This window comes from Centruroides vittatus, unplaced genomic scaffold (assembly GCF_030686945.1).
Source record: "Centruroides vittatus isolate TY-2023 unplaced genomic scaffold, ASM3068694v2 scaffold_769, whole genome shotgun sequence".
NCBI classification, from domain to species: Eukaryota; Metazoa; Arthropoda; class Arachnida; order Scorpiones; family Buthidae; genus Centruroides; species Centruroides vittatus.
The window spans coordinates 1,175,448-1,202,612 of NW_027122717.1; the positions used below are offsets into that span (position 1 = coordinate 1,175,448).

Consider the following 27,165-nt stretch of genomic DNA (forward strand, 5'->3'; position numbering starts at 1 on the left):
CTCCTATTTTTTTAAATACAAAGAAATGTTTATACAAAAATAAAGTTTATGTCATTTTAAAGCTTGAACATTTATCTATTTTTCTACATAATTACCATTTCGATTGATGCATTTTTGTAGGTGTTATAGTAGTTTTCGTATGCCCATGTCATACCTGTTTGCCACCATGTCATGGGATCCATCTTGCACACACCTTCCAATATTGCAACTTTTTCATTAAAATCTTATGAATTGTGCTTGGGGAAAGCCCAAGAACCAAAATGCAGAGACCATCCAGAGTGATTTGCTGATCTTCACGCATGGTTTGCTCAATCTTCACAACTGTCTCGTCGAAAATTAACGGTCTCCCGCTTCTTTCTTTGTCGTGAATTTCAGTACGATCAGCTGCAAACTCCCTATACCACTTGAAGATGTTTTTGACATCTATGCACAACTCACCACACACTTCTGTCAATTGGCAATAAATTTCAATTGGTTTAACACAACATGGAGGCGAGCTGGTATGACATGGGCATACAAAAATTGCCACAGCGCATACAAAAATGCATCGACTGAAATGGCGATTATGTAGAAAAACAAATAAATGTTCAAGCTTTAAAACGATATGAACTTTATTTTTGTATAAACGTTTCTTTGTATTTAAAAAATTAGACCTTACTTTTGGGATTACCCTAATATATTGCTAACCCTCGGAATCACATTTCTGAAGTAAATGAGTTTGAATGTTTGAAAAAATCCTAAAATCATATGAATAGATGTATGTTAATATTTTTGCTTGCCAAATAATGCCAGTAAATGTGGCTATCATCTCATCATTTGGGATTTTTCGTTTTATGATTTTTTTTCAAACATCCAAACTCATTTACCTCAGAAACATGATTTTGAGGGTTAGTACTATACATCTCCTAGGGCTGCATATACAGTATCTAAGAGCATTTAAACAACTACTCAACAAACTCAGTTTTTGATTAAAACCAGACCTATGATTAACTTAGACTAATCAAGGACCAATAATTCTGCAGGACATCTCACTCTAAAAACATTTCTTAAAAAAATAATTTCATAAAATTATGAAATTATATTTTATTATGTTCCAGTATCCCAATGTACAATATAACTGGTTCCTGTATTTTATATTCCATCTATATAACAAGGTATCCTTGAAATATATAACACAGAAACCCATTATAGTGTATATTATATTGAATATAAATAAATAATATAGGAATCCATAATTAATTATGATATATATGCATTAATCACTATTATTAAAAACAGCCAAATAACTTTACCACTAAAGTTATTTGTTGAAATTAATAATGATAACATTATATTTTTATCTAAGTTAACTTATATCTAGAAAAGATTTACACTAATACTCTGATAATTTAATTGTAAGCAAGCAAATCTGCTTAATGTAAAACTGCATTTCACACTTGGAGTTGTTTTCCTTATAGATTTCTCTATAATTCACTAAATTAACTTAATGTCACCACAACTATCATCATCAAATATGACTAACTTTGTACTAAAATATTTTATTAAATTATTATTTAACAATTAAGTCTCACAGATGCTATATACATTTGGACCTGGCTTATCTCGAAAACCTCTATGTAAAAATCCCCCCCCCAAATTTTCAGCCTAAACTCAATATATTTTCCACATTTATCTCAAATAATTTTCTCCCAAAGCCTATCTATCTCACTTTACAGACCAAGTGTCTATTACAAATTCAAGCTCAGTGACTACATTTTGATAGCATAAATTGTAGTTGAGAAACATCTCTTATAATGCAATTAATGCTGCTTTTCTCTGATTGGCTACAAGTTGGACTTCAGTCTTATGGGTTGAAGAAACTCAGGCATCATAAACTACTGACAACTATTTCTATTATAACTGTCAAAAATGTTTTATTTATACCTAATACAGATATGTACTGTACTTCCTGTTGTATTAATAACACACCATAATTCCAAACAAACCAATTACTGTTTACTGTGTGAGAATCTCGATCTGAAATTTTTCTCTCATTCCGATGAGATTCGAAATAGACAGGTTCAACTGTATTGGTTTCAAATACAATCTAACCTGAACCAGAATAGACTTCATTTTTTGCAAGGCTCAGTGCAAAACATAAATGCAAAACGCCAAGGGTCAAGTGCAAAGTCTTTCTGTCTCATTAAATGTAGGCTCTATGCAAATGTACTGATCATACACTCATGAAGCCAACTCTGATTGGAACTATATTAATACACAATTCCATTGTGTAGCAAATCATAACTAAATTAGATTATATATAGAACCAGTTCAGTGGAAAACTATATAATTACGATTCTGATATTTTGTTCTTAATAACTACAATAAGGAATCTTTTTTATACAGAATTTTAATAAGTATAACTTAAAATATAATATTTGACAATATATGTTATTGCTAACACTGAGCACCATAGCAAAAACAAAACAAAAAATGCTTTAATGAAAGGTTACAAAAATAATTATGAATAAACTAGAAATAGCAAGCATTCAGTCGTCATCATGATTTGAAAGCATTTGAAAGCTTAAATTTATGAAAAAAACATGCTCATTTTTTATTATTTTGTAACTACAACAATCACTTTTTTGTTCATATCTGCTTGCCTACAATATAATAAAGTTCAAAACATAAGTGCTCCTCACAATAAACTTGTTCTTGTTCATGTGTTTCTTGAAACTTTTGATATAACTCAAAAAATCTTGAACACTTATACTAGTGTTTTTGTATTCTTCTTTCATTAAAGTGTTATTTCAATTGATCAGTTCTCCTTATGATATTTTTCTACTAGTAAGATTTTTCAGTTTATCAGTACATTACATTTTAAGGTTATATAGACAATTAAAACAATATTGACTTGAAGCAGTAAGTTAAATTAATTGTGTAAATCTAAAAAAATTGAGTAATTTTTAGGCTTTTCAATACCATTAAAAAAATATCTTTAAATTCATTGAAAAAATACTAACCTACTTCTAAAAATACTAATATTTGTCTGTCTAGTCAAATTAATTAGTAACTACTCATTAACATAGCACAAAATTAGCATGATAATTTGGCATTAAAATGCTAATCTAGTCACATTAGAAAAAGCATTTTATTTTATTACTCATACCTCAAATGAAGAAACCAATAGTATAAAGGCTCTAAATATTGAATTTATTTTTCATTGAAAATCATTCTGCTCCAGTTTATAAAATAGTACAAATTTAATTATAAAGCATTTTGATAAAATTTAAATTTATAATTTTAACATAAAAATTCAAATAAAATTCTTACATGTTTGGCTTCTATAATATATAAACGCTATATTAACAAAGCTCTGTTGTAAATAGTAAAATTTCTTTTTATAATTTTAAAATCCACTTCTAGTCCCCAATCTGAGTTAACATTTGTGTGGCTTATGTGGATAAGCAAAAATTTTTATGATCACAATGTCCCAAAACATAAGCAAATAATATAAAAAATTAATACATATTACATACATATATAAATTATATACACATAAGTTATACAAGGTGTCTCTGAAAAGTGTGATAGAAGTTAAATAGATGTTTCAAATGGAAAAAGGCTAATTAACTTATCCTAATTCATTAAAACAAAAATATGATTTTAGTCAATAACTGTTTACTAAGAAATGTCATTGTTTCTGAAAGAGAAGAGTACAGCCTCTTACTGAAAGTTTATATTGAAATTAAATTTAAATCTATTCCACAATAAAAACATTCTGTTTTAACTCGTTCTATACCAGTTTAATAGAATATTTTAAATAAGTCTATGTTTAATACTATTTAACAAGAAAAGAAATATTAAAAGTATCTTTACAACAGTAAATTTAAGATTAGTATCTTCTTGCAATCAGTTGTTAAAGATGAAACAATGTAAAAATATTTAAAATGTCATGAAATGATTTCATTGTTTGAGACTTTTAAATTGATTAAATTCTTTTTTCTTATCAAAAATTTTGAAATAATCATACAGAGGTTTAATTTAAATTTATTACTTAAGTCCAGCAACAATAAATCTATTTCATGCAAATGTTTTCAGCCCTCTTAACTGGCCATCTTTAGGCTACATTAAATCAAATTCCAAAAGTAATGTTCTAATACAGCCTGGCAATGGCTAGTTAAGAAGTCCAAAAATGTTTGCAGGTAATAAATTTATTGTTGATGGATTTAAAGATTTAATGTGAATGTGTTCTGTTTAACCATTTTTTACAATATTACAAGTAATAAATGTTTATGTTAAAAACAATTATATTAATTCACTGTTCTGTTGTTACAAAGTTTAACTTCTGTAATATTTAAGCAAAATTAAGCAATAGCAATGTATACTCTTAAATTTTTTTATTTGACTTTTTCAAATGTATTAATATATTTATAATAAATTTGCATAATTACATTTATTTATTATTAGTATATACCAATTTAAAACAAATGATCTAGATTTAATGAATTAAAATACCAAATTCAAATAAATTCCATAGATAATTAACAATAAGAATCATTTTTGATAGTATTAATTCAAACATTAATTCATTGGCTAAGATTTTGCTTTAAAGGAGTGTAATTAATTCAAAAATTAAGGAGAGAGAGAGAGTGTGTGTGTGTGTGTGTGTGTGTGTCCTTCAAAGACATTTTATACCAGTAACTTGAAATACAGATATCAAATTAATTAAGCATAAAAAATTTTATAGTTGGAAAAAATCTGTGAACAAATATCTAATGGTTAGATAATGTGATGTATGCATTTACAGTTATACAGTAGGTATGTAAAGTTATTAAGCTAAACCTTGTAAGATTAAACAGACATTTAAGACGAGAGAGATTATGATAATGGTACATACTTAAAAAACACAGTTTTAAAAGTGTATTCAAAGTTTTAAAACTTTTAGTGTTGTTAAATCACTAGTATTTCAGTCACTTACTTTACTTCTAGATTAAAAATATAAATATTCAAACTAACAAAAGTTTAACTTCTGTAATTTTATCTATAACAAACTAATAGTAACTAAAAATTGTCAACTGGATAAATTTAAAAAATGAATAAACAATATTTTTAGATATCCAACACAAAACTTTTACTAAACTAACAATTTTATGTAAGCTTATAGTTCTGGTTTTGGTGTATTTTTTTTTAAAGTTGTATTAAGCTTTTCAATTATGTTGCATGTACTCCCCTATTTAAATTAATTCAAGCACTACTGTATTTAAATATATTTAGCACTGATATTTCTTCATTAATTCTTAATATTTATGTTTAAACCTGATGAAAAGCTACAAATTAATTTGAAAACATAAGTTTAGCAAAAGTTTGATATCAATATCTAAACATATTGCTTTATTCCTACTAATAACTTTTTTCCACAAGCTATTAATATTTGTATATATTTCTTTATTTTGATATCTTTCCTAATTTTTTTTTTAACAGAACTCCCATCTTCAAAAATGATTGACATTAAAAACTATAAACAAACTAAACCAAAGAAAATTTAAAGTAAAATGAGTTTCAAAGACAAGTAACAAATTTCTAATTGCAATTAACAAGAAGGAATTTAAATCCTTTTTGAAACTGCTATCATCCTTTAATTACATTTTTCAGAGATATCCAGTATACCTTTCTTGTATATATAAATATATATGACTTTGTGAAGCTGTACACATTAATATTGTCTGTTACACTAATTAAAATATTTATGGAACTTAGCAGAAAACCAAAAAATAAAGAAATTATAATAATAAAAAGTTTGATGTTATTCCTAACAATATTTTAATAAATTTTCAAAAGGTCTTGAGGAAAAGCTAATAAATAAATTTTAAGAATCAAAAAATTAAGGAATTGTTAAAATTTAAGTATCACAATAAAATAAATAAATGCAGCAAATATTTTAATCAAATAGTCTATATAAACAAAGTGATATTAAAATAAAATTAATGCATATTAAAATTCAATGAAAATATTTTATTTCAATCTTTATATTATTTTTTAATATAAAAATTGAAATTATATGATTTAATATATCTTTAAATATTACATTACACAGCAAATATTAAAAAATTAAAAAATGACATAATTTAAGATATTAATAAACAAAAAATTATAATTTTATTCTAAAAGATTATAAAACCAATTATAAATTCAATATACTTGAAATATAATTATTTTTAATATAATTAAATTAAACATAAATATTATTTCTTTTTAATTTAAAACAGTAATCATTTCTTTTCATCTTAAACTATGTACGCCATTAATTTTATAAAACTAAAAATAGATAAATTTACAGAAATTTCTAAGCTTAAAATAAATATAAAGTACAATTTATTTCCTGAGCATAACTATGAACATTACAATTATGTTTGATAAATAATTGAAATAAGCTTGGAAATCCAGACAGCACTCCTATCTTAAATTATTCTAACTTTAAAACATGATATTCTTTGTTCTGTTGCTTCAAAGTATTTGAAGATCATGTAATTTTCAGTCAATTTTAATGCTTGAAAACAGTTGCATTTCTTTGCATTTATATATACATATATATATATATAAATGCAAAGAAATATATATATATAAATATATAATTCACTTGAGTGAAAGATTTATTGAGTGTTATGTAAGAGTTGAAAATGCATTGCTATTTGCACATTATCTGAACACTCAATAATCATGATTTGTGAATATCACTCAAAGTTATTCTTTTTCCAGACCTTTCTAAATCCAATTAATTTATCTATATTATTTAACAATTAAAACTATTGAAAAATGTGACAAACCTACCTTTAAGACTACAGTATCCTAATGATTTGTATTCTAAGACAGATTTAATAGTTCAAAAAAAAATTTTTTAAATGCTATTTATAATTAGAATATGGCTGAATAGTCTTGCTTTGCAATTGTGATGATGACAGTTAAGAATTAAAAAAATTTATAAATTAGTTTATAAATCTTAATTAACTGAATCTTTTATATTAAAATATATAGGTATGTGCCTCTTAATAATAAAGGTCTTCTAATATTATAACAAAGCTGAAAAATTTGCAGCAGCTTTGTACTTGTGATACATTTAGATGAACATATGAACTATAGCCTATAGATTGTGAAAGGAAAGAAAACTATAGATGAACAAAAATTTAAACTTCAGAAATTATTCTGATCTCATGAAATATGTTTTTTAATAATTTATCAAAACTATGAACTATTAATTTATAATTATATATATAATAGTATATTATCTATATTTTCTTTAACCAATAAATGAATTAATTACATAGGTTTTATTCTTTCTTGAATGCTTTTTTAAATTTTAATCTATACATACACAAATACAATTGTTTTATATCATAAATTAAATCAGTATCTTTGTATCAAATTCATCAGTACAGTTGAAATTAATTCATTTAATTTCAACTGTACTGATGAACCATTGTATGTACCAATAATATTGATGAACCATTGTATAACATTGTATGTACCAATAATAATGTCAATACAAAAAACTGATTTAAATTATCTTAACTATAAATTTACTTACTTTTATATACTTTTTCATTTAATACATAAAGATGCAAAAATGTTTCAAGCATTATTAAAGTCTTATCATTAACCAGCTTTAATCTTTTTAAAATGAGCAAATAATAAAAATAAATAAATTCATAACTGCAAATATTGAATAACAGTATCACTATCCAACTGCATATATCCTACACAAAAATAAATTTGAAATTTGTGTATGGCTCATATTAAAATGCAATGTATTCTGAAGATTTAAAAGCATTAAATTTCACAAAGACAAAAACAAACCTCAATCAATTTTAGTAATTGATGACAAGATGTTAAACGAAAATACAACAGATGTTTAATGGATAATAAGTAAAAAATTTAACAAAAAATATCTCAAAGAATTCTCAATTGACTGTTTTTAAACTTTTACAGGTACAAACAACAAATTTTCTATCAAATTGCCAAAAATATATTAAGAAAAATGCAGGTTATGAAAATAAATTTAATAATTGGCACCTGACAAAATCAAAAATGTAGAAAAAGGAAAAATATATAAAATTTAAAAATTTATTTTGTGATAAAAATATGTACAACAAATTATTCTAAATATTGGAATTTAAGTAATTTTTAAGTTTGATTTTTACCTCATTATTATTATTATTATTATTTTAATTTTAATTAATTTCTTAAATATTTTTAAATTTTGAAACTTAATCATTCTAAAATATACTTATAATATTTTATAAAACTATTTCATATTAATAATCTTTCTTTATACTTGCTTTTGAATTTGATTTTTTATACTGTTTTAGTTAAGTAAATAGTTAGTTAGTAAATTCAATGTTTTCAAGATTATAAATATTTTAGACTTACAGTATATAATATATTATAACAATATCTCTTGTTTATATAGGCTTTTTGGTCTGCTGCTTGTTCAAATGCAATAGTTTCAATTGCTTACCTGCCATGTCTGGAAAAAAAAAAAATATACACATAAAATTATCTTTAATATATCACTTGGTTAAAAAATTAAGTTTTTATTAGAAGAAAAATTACCCTGTTCGTCTATTGTTATAATTTCCATAGCTGTAAAATAAAATTTAAAAAAAATCACTTTTGATGATTATATTTTAACATTTAAACATAATTACATTTATTCTTAAACATTAAATAAGCAATCCTTCCTCCATGCTTTTGAACTCTTACCGTGGAGGTGGCGGCGGTCGTCTTCCACCTCTCCTACTTCTTCCATGTGACATTTCCACACGAACACGACTACCACACAACCGTCTAAAATAAATATAGTTAGGAGAAATGCAAATAAGATACATTTTAAATAATCTTTTCTCTTCTCTGCATTAAGAATAAAATTTTTTGACAGACAAAACCCTATATCACTTGATTTGATTATGTGTAATATATGGAAATATCTGTAATCAGTTGACTTTTTCCCTAAATGTGTGCTTACGTTCCATCAAGACTTCTGCAAGCATCTTCGGCATCTTGAGGATCTTCAAATTCTACAAAAGCGAATCCGGGAGGATTTCGCGCTACCCACACATTACGTAGTGGCCCAAATTTACTGAAAGCTGCTTCTATTTCATGTTTAGCTGTTCCGCTACCAAGGTTGCCAACGTAAACTTTGCATTCCAGACTCCATTCTCGAAATCGTGACATAATATAAAGTTCTGAAATAAAGAATAAAAGCTAAAGTAAAACTGAAATAAAATAAATGAACAATAATAATGAAACTTATTGATATTTTAATGTATTTGCAAAAAATTAAGTAATGATGTTTTTGCAAATTCATATATAAATAGATTAATAATTATCTGCAATGCTGTTAAAATTAAAATTCAATGAAACACTACCTTTAAACAGTAAGAAATATTTGAATCTAATGTTTTTGGTCTAATTTACAGATCATCATTTGGATTTTTTATTAATTAAACTTATTCCATAACATGCAATGTTAATGTTCTCAAACATCTAAATTCAAACCTGATGATGGCTACTAACATAAATGAAACCATTTTGTCAAACTGATGCTAAAATGCATTTTCAATGAAAATATTAAAAAATAAAAAATAAAGTTCCAGAATATGATCTTAAAGCTTGTAAATAATTTACAATATTAATTAGAAAAGCCTTACTGTCCTTACAATTTATTATCATTTAAAGTCGTCTATATAACTGTACGTCTATATAAAGTCGAAATATGATAACTGACTGACCTTAAAAAAATAAAAAAAGTGAAAACAACCGCATACCTAAATTTAATATTAGAGTCAAAACGCATAAAAATCCAGTTAAGTACAGACCTTTAATTGATGTTAGAAATTATGTATATTACAATTTTAAAAATTTTTTAAAAATTAAGCTTAATACGCTAGAAATTTCGGATTAGTTTAAAAAATGTAGACTTATTATTAAATAGATTAAAAAATAATAACGTTATAATTAATAAATATACCAAAATGTTATCTTTAGATATTAAAAATATGTACCCGAGTATAACCAAAAATAACATTGAAAACTCCTTACAGAAAATCTCAGCACCCAACTGGATTATTAAATTATGTTTGGTAGTAATAGAAAACAATTTCTTCAAATATGGTGATAACTTTTACAGTCAAACTGAAAGGATACCAATGGGAACATGCATAGGTCCAAGACTTGCTGAAATTGTTATGATAGACATTGATAGAAAAATTAAAGATATAACAGGAATAACATTCTATAATAGGTATGTGGATGATTGCATTATTTTATTTGATAACCAAAAAACTAACGAAAATGAAATTTTAAAGCAAGCTAATTCAATAGAAACAAATATACAATTCGAAGCAGAAATAGAAAGTAATAATAGTTTAAATTTTTTAGATATAACCATTAATAGAACTGATAATAAATTAGAATTCAAAAAATTTATAAAGCCGATGCAAATACCAAAAGTATTAAATTACAAATCTAATGTCCCTCAGAATATAAAATTTAATATATTTAAAATGTATATAGATAAAATTAAAAACAGAACAAGTAAATTAGAAAATCAGGAAACAGAAATAAAACAAGTATTAAAAATGTTCCTACTAAATAGCTACCCCCAAAAAATCTTAGAAAAATGGTTAAATTGGATTAATAGTAATAATAACAAAAATAGAAATTTTGATAAAGATAAAAAATGCGTCAAGATGACATATGTACCTAAATTATTTGAGAGTAAAAAATATACTTAAAGGAAAAGTGAATTTGATACCGGATAAAAACGATTTATTTAAAAAACATTTATATCATAGGTCTGACAAAAAATTAGATATAATGGATGAAAAAGAAGTTATTTATTCATTTAATTGCAGTTGTAATCCGGTTAAAACATATATAGGTGAAACCAAAAGAAAATTAAATACAAGAATAAAAGAATATATAAGAGCAATAAGGGGCAATTATGCAAATTCTGCAGTCGCAGAACACTGTAATAATTATGGATGCCAAATTGACAAAAATAGTATAAAAATAAAGAGAAAAGAATCAAACAATTACAAAAGGCAATTATATGAACATTTATATATAATAAAAAAAAGGAATAGAATTAATAATAGTTTGGGTAGAATAATCCATCAATCATGGAACAATATACTAGGTGACGTTATAAATAAGCATGATTAAGCAACTCTGTTATTACACTGTGGAATAGCGAAATGTAAAACCTTAATGTAAGTTTCTTTCTTACAAGTTGTGTTGTATTATTTTATCAGTTTATCTTTGGTTGTTTATTATGTTTTATCTTTAATTATACAGCAAATTGTTTAATAGTGAAAAGGAAATTGTCAATTTAAGTCGAAATACGTATTTACACAATCTTTGTAATTGTAAAACGAAAAACATCTATTCATACTCGGAATTGAGATATGTATTCACAGTAGGTTTTAAATTGTATTTTATTATTTTTTGGAATATTTTAGATTTTATTGTAACTTATATGTTTTATTGTTATTTATAGTACATAGTGGTAATACTGCTGATGAGGGGCATGCTAGCCCGAAACACGTGTAAAATGTGTACGGATATTGCTACTACAGGTGATAAAATAAAGAAATTTTACTGAATTAACTCTCATTACTGTGCAATACACCAGTACAAGGTCCTATTAATAAATAACGTCCACGTAGACGACTTTAAATGATAATTTACAATATTCAACTACTCAAAACCAGGTATATTAATAAGCAAAATACATGAAACCAATCTCCAGCAAATTTTACAAGAAAGCAAACATTTTCAACTGTGTTTAATGGGCATTGCCAAGCTAACAGACCTTTGCAGTTTGAATGCAGCTGTTAAAACAAGGGGATTGCCATCCACATGTTAAAAGTGGGGTGACAGAGAGGGAGGGGAAGAGGGTTGTATAATTTGTACTTTGTAGATCAACTTCCATACACAGGAAGGAGTCTACATCTTAAAAGTTTATAGTCACTTTTTCCTTCAGCTTTGTAAATTTCAAATTATTCAAAATATCTCAAGAACATCAGACTTCCACTTTGAAAGGACTGGCCAACACTGCATTAAAACCTTCACTTCTGATCCCAACTTAGATGTGTATTTCAACCATGCACATCTATATAGCACACACAAAGAACAGTTTAAGAAATTTAATACAAATATATTTTATTACACAAACAGATTATTATTACAATGACATTTAGATATTTAATTAAAACATTACATGTTAATAAACAGTTTAGATATTTAATCAAAATTTTAACTGGAACACTCTGTCTATCATGGGTAAGTTTTACAGCAAAATATGTCCATTGCTGTGTTTAAATACTAACAATGGCAAAATGATGTAAAAAGGGTGCACATCAGGAAAAAAAATAATAAAATATCAGAGTATGTTTGTAAAATGAACTGATTATGATATATCAGGAAAATTCCAATACACTAATCCAGGGATGGGCAACCTTTTTCTAAGTAAGGGCCGCATTTCAAAACTTTTGAACTGACGTGGGCCGCACACAAGAGAAAAGAGGGGGGAACTGTTGGTAAATCACAATTCTTTATTCATATATAATTATAAATTAGCATAGGTATACTTAATATAGCTTCTGGCACTGATCTAAACGTAATATATTGGAAATATTTAGCCAAATATTAGTCGCCGCTAGTTTTAAATTAGTTTCCATGTGTCTGTTAGTCGGTTTCTTGTTTTAATTTTTACTAAATTCATTGCGAAAAAACTATTCACAAATATAAGTTGTAGAAAATAACATTTAAATTTTTGGTGAATATCTCATTAAGGAAAATTGATGGGGAGCATTAATGGGAAATTGATATATTTATTCATATTTTATGCCTCGCGGGCCGCAGAAAATATTACTGCGGGCCGCATGCGGCCCGAGGGCCGCGGGTTGCCCATCCTTGCACTAATCTATGGTAGAAAAATATTTGTACTTGGCACCATAATTGAAATTACTAGGAAAAAAGAGCTGATGAAGTTCTTTTAAGAGTAAAAATGTTTCTGAATAAAATAAATTTATTTTGGTTCTTGAATTTAGCATTTTTTCCCCTAATAATCCATTGGTATTGCATCAAAATTGGTTATATCTCTAAATTTAATTGTAACTTTGAATTTTGTCGTCTGTATATAAAAATAATCCTATGCAATTTTCAACTTCAGTATTAACATTTGCTTTCCAATCTGATTATTTAATTTATTGGTGCCTTATTTTCTATATAAAATGCCATTACACAAAATCATTATTTCAGAAAACTTTGGCTTATTTAAAAAATGAATCATCATCATCATATTGCTAACATGTTACTTTTAAGACATACAGAAACTCAATAAAAATATACAAAAGGAATAATTTTGGAATAATTTTTTATAATTGATCAATAAGTCAGTGGCGTAGCGTGGGTGTCAGCCGCCCAGGGCGGAGGAAAATTTTGCCGCCCCCTTATTTAGGTATTTTTACAAGATATTATTATTTATTGTGAAATTTTGCTGCCCCCTAAAAGTGCCGCCCCTACTACGCTACGCCACTGCAATAAGTACAACAAGTACAGTACATTAATAATTTGTTTTATCACCACCAAATTTATATTTTGAATTGAAAAATCTTTGCTTTTCTCAAAATTATTACCTGAAAATTTATTAAATTAGAATTATATTGCTTTTTTTGGTAAATGTATCAATAATATTCCAATTCAAGTAAAAAATGCAAGAATAATTTTCATATTATTTTATACAGATGACAAGAAAAACAGTAGATAACTATGTAATGTGCAATAAAGCAATATAAGTAAATTAATCTTTAACTGATGTGCATAAATGACAGTGGTGGGTCTATCTCATTGCTATCGTTTGTCTTCCTTTTTAGGCTACTGCCTCTGCAATAATGTCGTTCCATCGTTACTGTGGAGGCAGTAGCCTAAAAAGGAAGGTCGTCTCCGTACTGTTTGTAAATTCTAATGGAATGATGGAGTGAATGACAGAAGACAAACGATAGCAAAGGTTTTTACTCTTTGTGAGAAATGTATTTATATTTTTTGTATATTTATTAAATAAAATTACCATCGGCCATGTTTTATTTATACTATTTTTACTAAACTGTAGAATTTCATTGGATGGCAATTAAGTTTAAAAATTAAATTGAAGACAGTCTGTTGTAAAGCCTGTTTTTTTAATTGTATATTTTTTCTTTGTTTTCAAAAAAAGTTTTAATTCTGATGACCAAGTAGCCTACAGAGAAAAGTCAGTCATCAAAAGTTTCTATTCTGGAACTTTGAAACTGAATAAATGGCAATTCCTTTTATAACAGACTCTGTCTTCAATTTAATTTTTAAACATTGTTGTTATTTTGTAATAAAATAAAAATCAAAAATGTCACATTTAAAAACATTTCAAAATGGGATCACCATACAGACCCAGCACTCTCTCAGATGTCTGTTTTTTCACTTGCCCATCCATTCATACGTCCACTTACAACCACATGTTCCTGAGGGTTGCATTTGTAACTTGTCCCAAAATTTACCTTTTAAAACACCCACTGGGGCATACATAATGACAACAATAACTCTCTGCATCTTCACTTTGAAGCAGACCCACCATCAGTCTTTCATTCACTTGCTTATACTCCTTCATACATGCACTAACTAAAACACCTATTCTTGCATCTGCTCACTGTGTCTCTTGCACACTGGACCAGACCAACACATTCCCATTCACATCAATACACTCCTTATCTTTCACTCTAGTCTCACTCATGCAAAGAACATCTAATTTATTTTGCCATTTTCCTTATTAATTCATTCACTTTACCTCTTGCTCTTCTTACATTCTACATAGCCAATCAACATTCACAATTCTGCTTTCTTTTTCTCATTAGCCTATTCCGGTCCTGTTGTTTCCTGGTTGGTGGGGGACAACTCTCAATATCAGGAGCTCACTACTCCCAGACCTTTCCATTTGCCTTCTTTTAAGAGAAGAAAGTCCCATGGTCAGGGTGTTAGCTCCGTGAACAACCTCCAACCTAGAACATCAGTAATGTTGCCTTAGTCTAGCTCCTATTCTCTGACCTATTCAGCATGAGTATCCCTGTCAGTAGCAAAGCTGTTGCTGACAGCATACAAGATCTAGAGGGCACACAAGCCTGCTCACTATATCATGGGAACTAGAAGCAGGCTCCATCTTACCAATTAAAAATTATCCCCACAAATTCTACACCTCTTTGTTGGCCTTGTGATGAAAAAATTGTAGCTTCTCCTTAAAACCAATAGAGAAATAACCAATTGTAAAGATGCTATTAAAATACAATTACAATCTCTAATCCTCAGTCAGTTGAGCAAACCAGTTTCTTTAAGACATGTTAAAATATGCAAGGTTTGCATCTCAAATAACACATGAAAAAAATATCTTCAAAAACATTAATGAATTAATTAATAATCAATCAACAACAAACATCATTTACTAGCCTATGTTTATTCAACAATTAAAAACTTTGTGATAAAGTATGCATTTTGTAAAGTCCATTATGCATTCGACAACAAAAAAAACTGTTGTCCTCCCCAGCTGGTTTTAATTTACAACTTTTTTACCAATACATAACACCATCATAAAAATATGACTGTTTTTTTTTAATAAATAAATAAATAAAAGAATTCAGTCAAAAACTCTAAAATCAGTTTAACTTTTTGCAGAAAACTGATGCATTTCTTAAATAATTCAGTAAAAATTGCAAGACCCTTGTCATGTAAAGAACTTTTGCCTTTCAGAATGTAAAAAAGTCTGTCAATTATTGCCAAGCTAAAAATAAGTCATTTGTGATGTCTGTGACAACTTCCCATTTTACTTCTATTAATCAACATATTAATGTAATATGTTGATTAATGAAAATAAAATGGAATAAATATTACATTAATTAAGTTTATAATTGTATATGCTATCCTAAGATGATATATATCTTATATATGCTTAAATTAAAGCATTTTTTTAATTCAAAAAAACTTTTACATTAATTTATTAGTTTAGTAGTGCACAGCAAATTATATGGTGGGCCTATTTAAATATTTATATGATTTAATTTGAATTTTTCAAACTATGTGGTAATAAACACTTCACCCTCAACGAACCATTATCTTCGATAATGCTTAATTTTTGGGAACAACATTTTCGGCCTCACCTGAGGTCTGCTTCAGGTTAATTGAAAACAGGATTCCAAATTCAGAATACCTTTCCTTCGAACAACTTCAAACCGTTGAGTTTCAAAATAAATTGGAACATATGCACATGCTATGAAGCGTCGGTGACTTCTTGTTCTTCACATATGTAGCACCATGCATATGATAGTACATTGCTGTCTTTGAGTTTATACATCTCCCTTCAGGCTGGCCCTGTATATTTCGAGGGCCTCAAGTGTCCTAATGTGCTCAACTTGGAAGGCTCTTTTTATCAGTCTGGCATTGGATAGGTCTGCATGAACCTCTGGTCGGTGGCATAGGTGGAAATGCTTAAATTTGGGAACAAACATTTTTGTTTGTTCCCAAAAATTAAGCCTTACCGAAGATAAAGGTTCGTTGAGGGTGAAGTGTTTATTAACACCAGTAATCAGGTTATAAGATATTGTTATGTGGTAATAATTATTAATTCCTTCATAAAAAATTGTTTTATTTTGTACACTCATATGCAATTTTTGGGGAAATTTAAGTCTTGAAAATATTCTGCATTCTTGCTATTTTCTAATGAAAATATTTAAAGACAATAGTTTTAGAGGAATCATTTTCCACTTAACGATACAAACTCAAGAACAAATGATATGCTTATCACGTATTGAGAATCGTAAGCATGATTTTACACTTTTAGCACAGCTTGTGAGTTGACAATTCATTTTGAAATCTTAGATGATAGTATCCTCTTGTTTTCTAAATATATTTAATTTATTTCAATTAGTACAAATACAAGCCTTTATTCTCATATTCAAATATAACTATGAATATCAGCCATTTGAGATCATCTCAAAGCAGATGCATATTATCACATGATTTTGTCATTCTCATTTCATGTTCATTTCATCAAGTGAAAAATGGTTTTGCTAAAAGTCCTTATTATAGAAAAAACATTATTATTGTGATAAATGCAAAGGTAAAATTTTCAGATTTTCAGAATAATGAATAAATATAAAGCCATAAGTGGTGAAATGACTAGCAAAATTTTTTGAATTTTCAGAGGAATTACTTTTCATGATTTTTATTTTTAGCACTTGCCTTATTCTTAAAAAGGATTTTCAGGCTATTTATTTATGTTTACTTTGCATTATTTATGTTTAGGTCTAGTGCTATTGCACACCTACTTATAACGTAAATATGTTTCTGTGTATGTACAATAATAAATATGGCATACATAGGCTTTTTATGCAAGTGAAAAAAAGACTGATTTGCTTTAAGACAATACTCATTTTACAGCAGTAGTGGTCTGGAGCTTAACTTATCATTCTAGCTATGTATATCTTCATGAAAAAATTTGCAGAAGTTCCTGAAACTAATTATTTCAAAATAGACAAAGCATTGGTCATTTTGATGTTCCTGTCAATTACAAATAATCTCTTAATTCAGCATTAGATTTTTTTCATAGTCATTTTCAAATATGTTGATAATGAGGTCAATAAGATAACTTAAAATTTATTGATGTCACTTATCAAACACCTTGTTGCTGGTTAAATTATGGCTGTAAAACTAAACAGAAATGTTAAGATATTTTTAAACTTTCATTCCAATTGCTTCATATCCATTAATCTTCTGCAGTCCATTGTTTCCTCATTTTCTCATTCTGGTCCAATTTAAACAGTCAAAATATCAAACATAAATAAATTGTGGTTAGTGAACACTGCTTGGCTTGGACTGCAAAAGGTTAAGCCAATTAAGCCAACTGATTCACAAGGGCATTTAATATTCAAATACCAACTATGTAGTACCCATAACTAAATTAAACACAGTCAAGATATAGTCTAAAAGTTTAAAACTTATGTACATTAATGACCCTAAGGATAAATGACACTGTGACTTCAGAAGTAACATACTTCTGAATTTCTATAAGAAAAAAAAATTACAGTATTTTTTCAGATTGTCCGGCATGTTGATCCATTCAGGAGACCATGAAATCAGGTATTTCCATATGGTAAAAACCAGCATGTCTGTTCATCCAAGGAAATGCGTGCATGCCAGTTTAAGCGAGGTTATAAATCCCTTTCCAGAGGGTGCATGAAATTCACAGACATCAGTTTTTATTCTAAAACTGAAACTGTCAGCATTACATCAAAAACTATGATTAAAGGTTTAATTTCTGCCTTTTATCTTCTTTATAATGATTTAAATTACTTGTGGAATGCCAAAAGTGCAAAAATTAACATATCAAATTTCAGAAATTTGCTGTAAATTATCTCAACTAAGGCCAATTTACATCTCCTTTGTGTGAAATTTGAGAGAAAGGTCTTATCAGGGTAGATTGTCAGTGCAGTTAGCACTGACTAACTACAACAACTAATGCCAATAAGCATAACTGTTTTATTACACTGCATAGGAAAACTTTCTTCCTAATTTTAGTTGTTAAATAAATGTGAAAGAATGTTTTCTTTCACATTTATTTAACAACTAGTTTTGTTAGATCTGATTAATTTCATTTTTTATTTGCAGTTTAACCAGCATGCTGGTAACCCTGGGGTTTCCAACATACTGGTCTCCCCTAGTTATATGTGGCATGCAGGTCAATCTGCAAAAATATGATAATTATTGTGACAATGTGGGACTGAACTTGTAATGATGTCAATTTTTAATCATATTTTAAATTTAAAAAGTCACATAACTTCTAGTCCAGACTGGAAGTGTGTGTTTATAGGGGTTCTGTCATTTCAAAATTTTTGTTTTAGCCTACTGACAAAAATCAAAGTGAAAAAAGTCATCCCAAAAAATTCCCCAAAATTTCTGTCAGTCTATAAAAAATCCCAATCTGGAAATGCACTGTACAAAACTGCTTTTGGTTCTCGACATCATTTCCTACTTTTCTTCCTGAACTTGCCATGTGACATCATGAAATCATTAGATGTATGGTGCATAGGACTCATTGTATGAAAGCTCAACATTTTGCTATTTTTCCCAGCATGATTTGTGATTCAATTTCAAGCTGAATGTTAAAATGGACTAGGATTTTATCACCACTTGATATCGCCAGTATTATATTCTTATCGCCACTTTAATAAAAATATTACCAATGGTGATTTTGGCACTATGCAGCACAACCCCTTGTAATAATGATGATAATAAGCACAAAGCTCAAACAGTTAGAAGTTGAAAGTTGAAATTTGGTACACAGGGTACATCATGAGAATGCACACTAAAAAATAGATTTTTTGAAATTCCCCCTCCACAGGGGAGAGGAAGTGGGTTAAAGCTTACACTGAAGAATTTGGCTTCTACTGTACTATTTTAAATGTAGTTTTTTTTTTTTTTTTGCATTTTTGCAAGGAAATCAAATGTATTGTTAGACTCATCTAAAAATTCTCTAATTAGCCTCAGAAGAGGGGGGAACTTAATTCTTGTACAGTACCTGGTGAAAATAGGTATAATCAGCTATGTAAGATAACTTTGTAGTTATATAAATCAAATTCTATAATATAATACAATAGAAGGGTTAGAAGTACAAAATTAGATAATCTTAATGTTTGTTCTTATTTTTTGCCCAGGTAATGCCAGTTTACCTGTTAGTTGAAATATAAATTTTTAAGTTCTTGCAGTTACAGCAACATATCTATAATTTTGTCAATCTTTGAATTTGGACATACAATGTCTGGCAAAATTGGTATATTTAACTTGTGATGGAAAATATTAGCCACCAAGAACAACATTAAGAAGTGAATTTTACCAATGCCTTATTCAAGATTTTTGAGTTCTGATTCCCCTACATTAAAGAAAACAAATTACTTCTGATGTTTTGTATAATTTAAAATTAACTAAAATACACCGCAAATACAATATTCAGATTTATAAAATAACAAAAATAATTTGTTTTCTTTTTAAGTTTTTGTAAAAAAAAATTATTAATTCTAACAAATGACAATGACAAAAAACTAAAATATGATTAGTGAATTCTAATGTGGTCATTCAGCATTGTTCAGAAATTTAAATGTCTATAGGCCCATATATATTATAACATACATCTCATATAAATGCATCCACATGCAGTGCCAGATCTAATAGGTGCGAGGCCTGATTGAATTTCTTTTTGCAGGCCCCTCAAACTTTAAATAACAAAATTAATTAACAGTTAATTTACATATTGAAATATGTTGTTATATTTTTAATAATAATATACCTAGATATTTATTTTTGTAACATGTACTATTTTTAAATATATAAATTTTGATGTGCAATGGGACCCCTTCAAGCGTGGGGCCCGACTGGCGCATATCGCTCCAACTGCCTCAAATCCAGCTCTGTCCACATGGTAAGCATTTGCTGTTGCAGGTTCAAGTCCCACAGTCCCACTGTGCACTCTGGGCTGATTCTCTTCTTCCAGAATTTTCTAAATTATTTAATAAATATTAATTTGACTATAATTATTAAATTTAATGAGATAGCACCTGATGCCAACTGCTAATGCCAAATTACTTGGTATTTAATAATTATTAGTAGCAGTAATGTAGCCCAATTTAATTTGGTAATCATTTTGGCTTTAATTTAAATATCAATTATATTCAATTTGATTTAGTTGTTTGTGAAAATCAGTTGAACAGACTTGAAAAACATTTATACGCCATAAATAAAAGTTGACCTCTATCATAATAGCTTTTGAGATGTGATAACAAAACATGAATACTTGAAGATGATGTAAAAAAGTACATTCCACCAATCTAAAGAATTTATGTTGAGCTGCTGATGTACTGTACAGACAGGATATTATATTATATTAGATTTTTTTATTTTATACATAACCTCGACCTCGAAACTAAGATTTGGCTCTTAATTTTGTAACAAGCAAGTCAATTTGACACAGATTTTATCACTAATAGTGATTTATGTTACAGTCTCATTTCATCTGCATTAATTCATTTTTCTGTAAGTCTGCTTCTAATCTTTGAGTAGAAACAGACTTACCACACTTTGTACAAATGAGTGAAAGTTGTTTGGTCAAACTAGCCAGTTAAAAAACTATTAACTTCATTCCTACAAAGTTTAGAAATCACATTTAATCATCATTACAAATTACACAATACAATTATGATTAAAGAATGTGTAGTTATTAATACTGTAGAATTTCATTAAAGTTTAACTAAATTATAAACAAGTTTGTTCCTTTTCACTGTAGCATCATTTGATATTTCATTATTATTCTGGAGAATCAATACATGGTTATCAATATCATCCACATACCATTCATTTAAAAATGCATCACCATTTTTTTCACAAATATTATGTAAGATGCAACAAGCAACAATTATTTTATTTACATCTTCTAATTTTATATCACATCTTCTCATTAAAATTTTCCATCTTCCTTTTAATCTAGCAAATGTCTCCTTTATTGCAGTCAAAACATTAGAAATGGAATTATTAAAATTTTCTTCTTCTTTGCTTAAATTAGAATGCAAAATAGGTGTCATTAACCACAGATTAAAGGGAAAAGAAGCATTAGCAACAATATGTAAGTCTCTCTCTTTGGGAAACAAAGCCTGCTGTTTTGCAAATTTACTCAATAAAGTACTTTCAAATATTTCAGCATGAGACATCTTACCAGGAGAACCAACATTAATATATCTAAAATTGTATTTATGATCACACAAACCCAAAAGAACTATTGAAAAACCTTTCTGATAATTTCTATAATCATCTGGATAACCTCTTTTTGGAGCCATTATTGGAATATGGATTCCATCTAGACAACCAAATACATCTGGAAAATTCCACTGATTAAAAAATCCATTCACGACTTCATCCAAATCACTTGATGTGGAGGGCAATTTTATAATCTGCTGATACAAAACTTGACATAAAACATCACAAAATTCTTTCAAAATTTTTCCTACAGTACTTTTACCAATTCCATATAAATTTGCAATTGTAGTGTAATCAGAAGCATTACTCAACACATGAATAGCAATACCAACACGTTTTTCTACTGGTATAGCACATCTCATATTAGTATCCTTTTTCATTAAATAAGGGGAACAGTACTTTAATATCTCCTGAAAAGTAGATTTTGAGACATGAAATTTTATATGAAAATATGTATCAGTATATTTAGGAATAGTTATTTCCCAATGTACACTAGATGTCTGTCTTTTCCAACATCGTTTTTTTGGACTTTTTTGTTTTTTTATTGTAATGCTTTTTTCAGAGAGACATTTTAATAGTTTAATAGTTGTCAATGGTCGATAAATCTGTCTTCTAGGAATTTGCATCATTATATGCCTGACAGTATATATGACTCCTATAATACTTGTGAGTAGATTCAATTTTAAGTTATCATCAAAATGAGACGAGTCCATTTGACTTTGATTGGGTGAAGTCACTGTCAAGAAGGAAATACTACTTTAATAGTGATTTAATTGTAGCAAAGGAAAATTTAAAAAGAAATTTTTAATAGCTTTTATAGTTTACATTTTATTTAAGACATTACTTTAAAAGAAAAGGGAAAAAATAAAAATTTAAAGCAATTCATACAAATAAACATAATATTCTGTAATGTATGAAATGCATTTAATGTAACTAGTAGAATTCTTATAGATATTAATAATATTATATTATTATTGTTAAATATATTTCTTTATCTTTTATGAAGACATATCTACTGCATTTACTTTAAATTTATTATATCTATGACTAAGATTTATTGTTTGCTGTCCATTTCATAATCAATAATAATAGTCAAGAGTTAAAAGTTAACCAATAAGTTTTCATGTACAGTATTTAAAATACAAGGAATCCTAATTTCTAATTATGACACTTGATCATCTTATAAATTTGAATTACTGTATGTGAAAAAGACATCCAGTGAAAAAAACATTTTTAAATCTAAATTGGTAAAAGTTTCAACTTTAGGTTGCCTTGAGTCTGGAGTCATGTGGAACTCAAAGTAATCTAAAGATTTAACACTATATTATTTATTCATTTTCTATTTGATTAAAATAACAAAAGTAAAATCTATAAACATTAGTCCATAATACAGCAGAATCTCATTTTAATGGATTACAGAACAATAGATTTTTCTCCAAGTCCCGTTAAATCAATGTAATTTTACCTCTTTCCGTAACTTGAAACAACAAATCTTTTTCTACTCCATCTTCAGTAAATATGGTATTTTTTATGGTATTAACTTTTAATTAATAATTGGATGTTTCTGGATACTGAATTAAAAAAATACATTCCACGCTGTGCAAACTAAGTGCATAATCATCATGGTTCTCACTCTAACATTGCAGTTGTGCATTAGTGCCCCCCTGTGGCACGTTAATTAGTGGAGTAAAACTGTTTCTGGCTTAACACTTCCAGATATGCAGATGTGTGCAATAAAGGTATGCCACAGCTTTTGACACGTTTAGAAATATCACACCTTGAAATCACGCTTGCATAACAGTAACATTTCATATTGACAATGCCACCAAACAACACTCAGAAATGTTGCATTATCATAGCATCATCAAAACGAACCAAGTGGATAAGTTTTTACCATATTGTGAAATGTTAATGATCATACATACTTTGTTATTTTTTGGCTTATAATGTATAGGCCTACAGTTTCTGTCAGATTTGTTACAACATAATGTATGATCTTGTAATATATGTGTTTATATAAAATAAAGCATAGAAATCTAGAGAGACTAAATAATTTCAAGTACAGGTGTTTTTTATGTACAAGGTTTAAAAATCGTAGGAGTGTGAGAAATTCATTATTCATGATATAATGGATTTTCGGAAGAACAAATGATTTTCAGATCCTGAGCAATCCATTAAAACAAGATTTTACTGTATTACAGTAAGCAATCAGAAAATAAACATGACACAAAGAATTGAAATTGTTAAATACTAATAGATATACACCAATAACATAAAACAATAGTTTTTCATATTTTGTTTGGTTCAATGTCATGACCTGGTGAATTTATAGACACTTGGCAAATAATTCATCATCAACTTTTTAATCCATAACCTTTACTTATAGAGACGTGTTTCGGGCTTTTGCCCCTCTTCAGTCTGTTACATAATAAACATATGTTAAGTTATACATACAGTTAATTTATACATATGTTTATGTATAAGTTAACTGTATGTTCACCAAGTCGTGACAATGAACCAAACAAAACAAGGAAAAGAAGACTCGGTTTTGACAAAACAAATAAACAATAGTTTTTCCATCGGTATGCCTTGACCTTGGTCTGGCATAGTATTAGGTACAAATATCAGCCAAGCAGCATACAATCCACCAACAGAAATAACAACAAGCCTGTAACTACAGAATGAAAGTACATTACTAATTGAATTATCATATGATACATAACTAATGACCAAACTGATCTTTTGTACATTTCCAGCAATGCCATCAATATAAATGATAAGCAAATGTTTTTTGCCTCAGCATCAGGCTTCTAAAAAGAAGAAAATCATCTATAGAAGCCTGATACTGGCCATTGAACAAGGCTGAAAACATTTGCTTTTTGTTTATATTGACAATATTGCTGGAAACATACAAAAGATAAATTGTTCTAACTTTAAAAAATTAATTTTTATACATATGATACATATTTTATTAAAGAAAACTGCATAATAATATTTTTTAAAAATGTCTGCTCATCAGAAAAAAACTTTTCAAAGTGTAATTGATTATTCTGATATAAGATAAAATCAAGAATATTTATACTTAGTTACACAAAACTATTGAAAGAATAGAACTGACTTCTAGTTTCAAACTTAAACAATTCTGACATGAAGATATAAACACTGTTTATAATAAAATGTCAGGAGACAAAATGTGGCATTATGTTATCAAGCACCTTTATTATGCTTAAAATGATGTTCAACTATCATTGTCCATACAATACTGTCACCATCTTAACATCTGTAGTGAACTTCTGCAGTTTGTTAATTCAAAACAATTTCTGAAATGGCAGATTGGCTTTTATGAATATATTACGATTTCATTTATTAAATATTTTAACTTCTAACATATAAAACTTGCATGGTACTTTTCTGTTAATGGGATGCCAGCCGATATGTACAGCAACAGGTAAGATTCAAGCGCTTGAATAAGGGGTTTCACACCACCTCCAGATTGTTGACCCTTTGAGATATTCTCCTCCAAAGGTCAGTTTTTAATATGTATCAGTATACCCCCTACTCTACATGCTTTGCATGTAGACGTGCACTTTGGTGTTTGCTATTGCTCACATCTCAGTGCCCGGATGGGGATTTGCCCCCATCCGGGCACTGAGATGTGAGCTGCTATTTATAAATCAGCAGAAGCATCACTGTTACATTACAAGAACTGAATTTCTTGCCTGAATACTTATGACCTCTTATCCAGTATTGTTGGAACATTGCCATCACTTCAAGTAACATGATGATGACGGTTTCAGTGCAGAAGGCAAACTAATTGTGTTGTTTTCCAAATTCACTGTGATGGCACATGGCAGTTTCATTGTGTTTATATGACAGCAATATCCAATGCAAAAAGAATAAAAGCATGGCAAGAGAAGTTTCTGAAGATTGAGAATGTGCTGAAAAGGCATAGAGACCAACAATATTTTGTGTTTAGGACTGTTCATAAATTATTTCTTATGTAATTAATATTTTTTAGTTTTAAAATACTTTCAGCTCCTTTCAAGTCATCTTCTGTACAAATTATTTTACATTAGATATTCTGAAAACAGTATACAGAGTTTAAGTTATGTTTTGTATACTGTTCTTAGAATATCTAATATAATTTATACTAAACATGACTCAAAAGAAGCTGCAAACAATTTAAAATTTAAAAAAATTAAACATTTGGTAGCCTTAACAAGTGAATTGCAAATTCGTGTGTGTGTGTGTGTGTGTATATATATACAAAAATTATTCACTTAACTACATAACAATTAAATTTGTACAAAACTAATAAATCGGGTGCATTGACTTTAATACAGCTGGACAAAACCAATAATGTAGCTCTTTTCATTTGAAACAGATTGTCATCAAAAGAAAGATTATATATTTTTTTAAATGTTACATTGTCATTGGTTTGCTTATCTAGCTGTATTAAAGCCACTTTTACCAGGCAACATGCCCATTGTGATTGTATCTTGCAAAACTAGCTGAACTAATCATCCAGAGGTAAAAAAAAGTAGAAAAATGCTGTTGAATAGAATAAAAATAGAACTCATATCAACTTTCACAACACACTTTCATAGCATTTCATTTTAATTTAATTAAATAATGTGAATTTAAACAAATGCCTATTTATAGAGATAAACACTATAATTTCCAAAACATTGGCATATAATTCAAGAATTATTCAATACAATTAAATAATTTAAATGCAATTTAAAAAAATTAGTTTTTTTAATTGCATTTATATTCTTCTTAAATCCAATTAACTTAAATGACGACCGTTTAGATATAATTAAATTTATCCGATTATTTGAAAATTAAATTGATTTTTCTTTATTTTAATTAATGATATAAAATTCATAATTTCTATAGATCATTCGTTATTACTATTATAACAGCGCCATTAATCAAATATATTTTTATTAATTCATTAGTAATTAACTTACTTTTTCGGTATTAATTTTTCGGAATAAACAAGAAGTAATTAAAAGAATACTTTGTTCAATATATCTTAAAATTTAAAGGAATAAAAGGAGAGTAATGGCGGGCGATCCAACGCGAAATTTTCCTTTCTTTGGTAAACAACTTTTCTATTGGTTACTTCAAATTACGTAAGAGTATAAACATCGGATTCCGTTCTTAAAATTTAGCCCAAAACATAATGATGTTAATTTTAAAATGTATTTTTATCGTTACATGAATAATTTATATTATAAAAAAATTATCAATTAATTATATATTGGTTTTAGTGTAATTAATTATAGATTAAAACTTAAAATC

At 27.8% G+C, this 27,165-nt stretch overlaps 1 protein-coding gene and 1 long non-coding RNA gene across 3 annotated transcripts in view; one reads left to right on the plus strand and one right to left on the minus strand.

Annotated features, from left to right (window-relative positions):
• Nucleotides 1–27,028, minus strand: part of LOC136989883 (RNA-binding protein 1-like) — a 42,779-nt gene extending 15,751 nt beyond the window's left edge. The window contains exons 1-4 of one of the 2 annotated variants that reach the window (XM_067288177.1): nt 26,832–26,981; nt 9,002–9,221; nt 8,740–8,823; nt 8,590–8,619 (exon numbers count right to left, since the gene is read on the minus strand). In XM_067288177.1, coding sequence (XP_067144278.1) covers nt 8,590–8,619; nt 8,740–8,823; nt 9,002–9,210 — 323 coding nt within the window. In that variant the 5' untranslated portion in view covers nt 9,211–9,221; nt 26,832–26,981. Of the gene's footprint in view, nt 1–8,589; nt 8,620–8,739; nt 8,824–9,001; nt 9,222–21,250; nt 22,595–26,831 lie in introns of those variants that run through there. The other variant, XM_067288176.1, reaches the window with a different exon arrangement.
• On the plus strand, nt 11,364–11,642 carry LOC136989826 (uncharacterized). The gene is made up of 2 exons (XR_010882967.1): nt 11,364–11,455; nt 11,537–11,642. It is a non-coding gene; the product is annotated as an uncharacterized lncRNA (long non-coding RNA).
• Nucleotides 27,029–27,165: the final 137 nt, after the last annotated feature.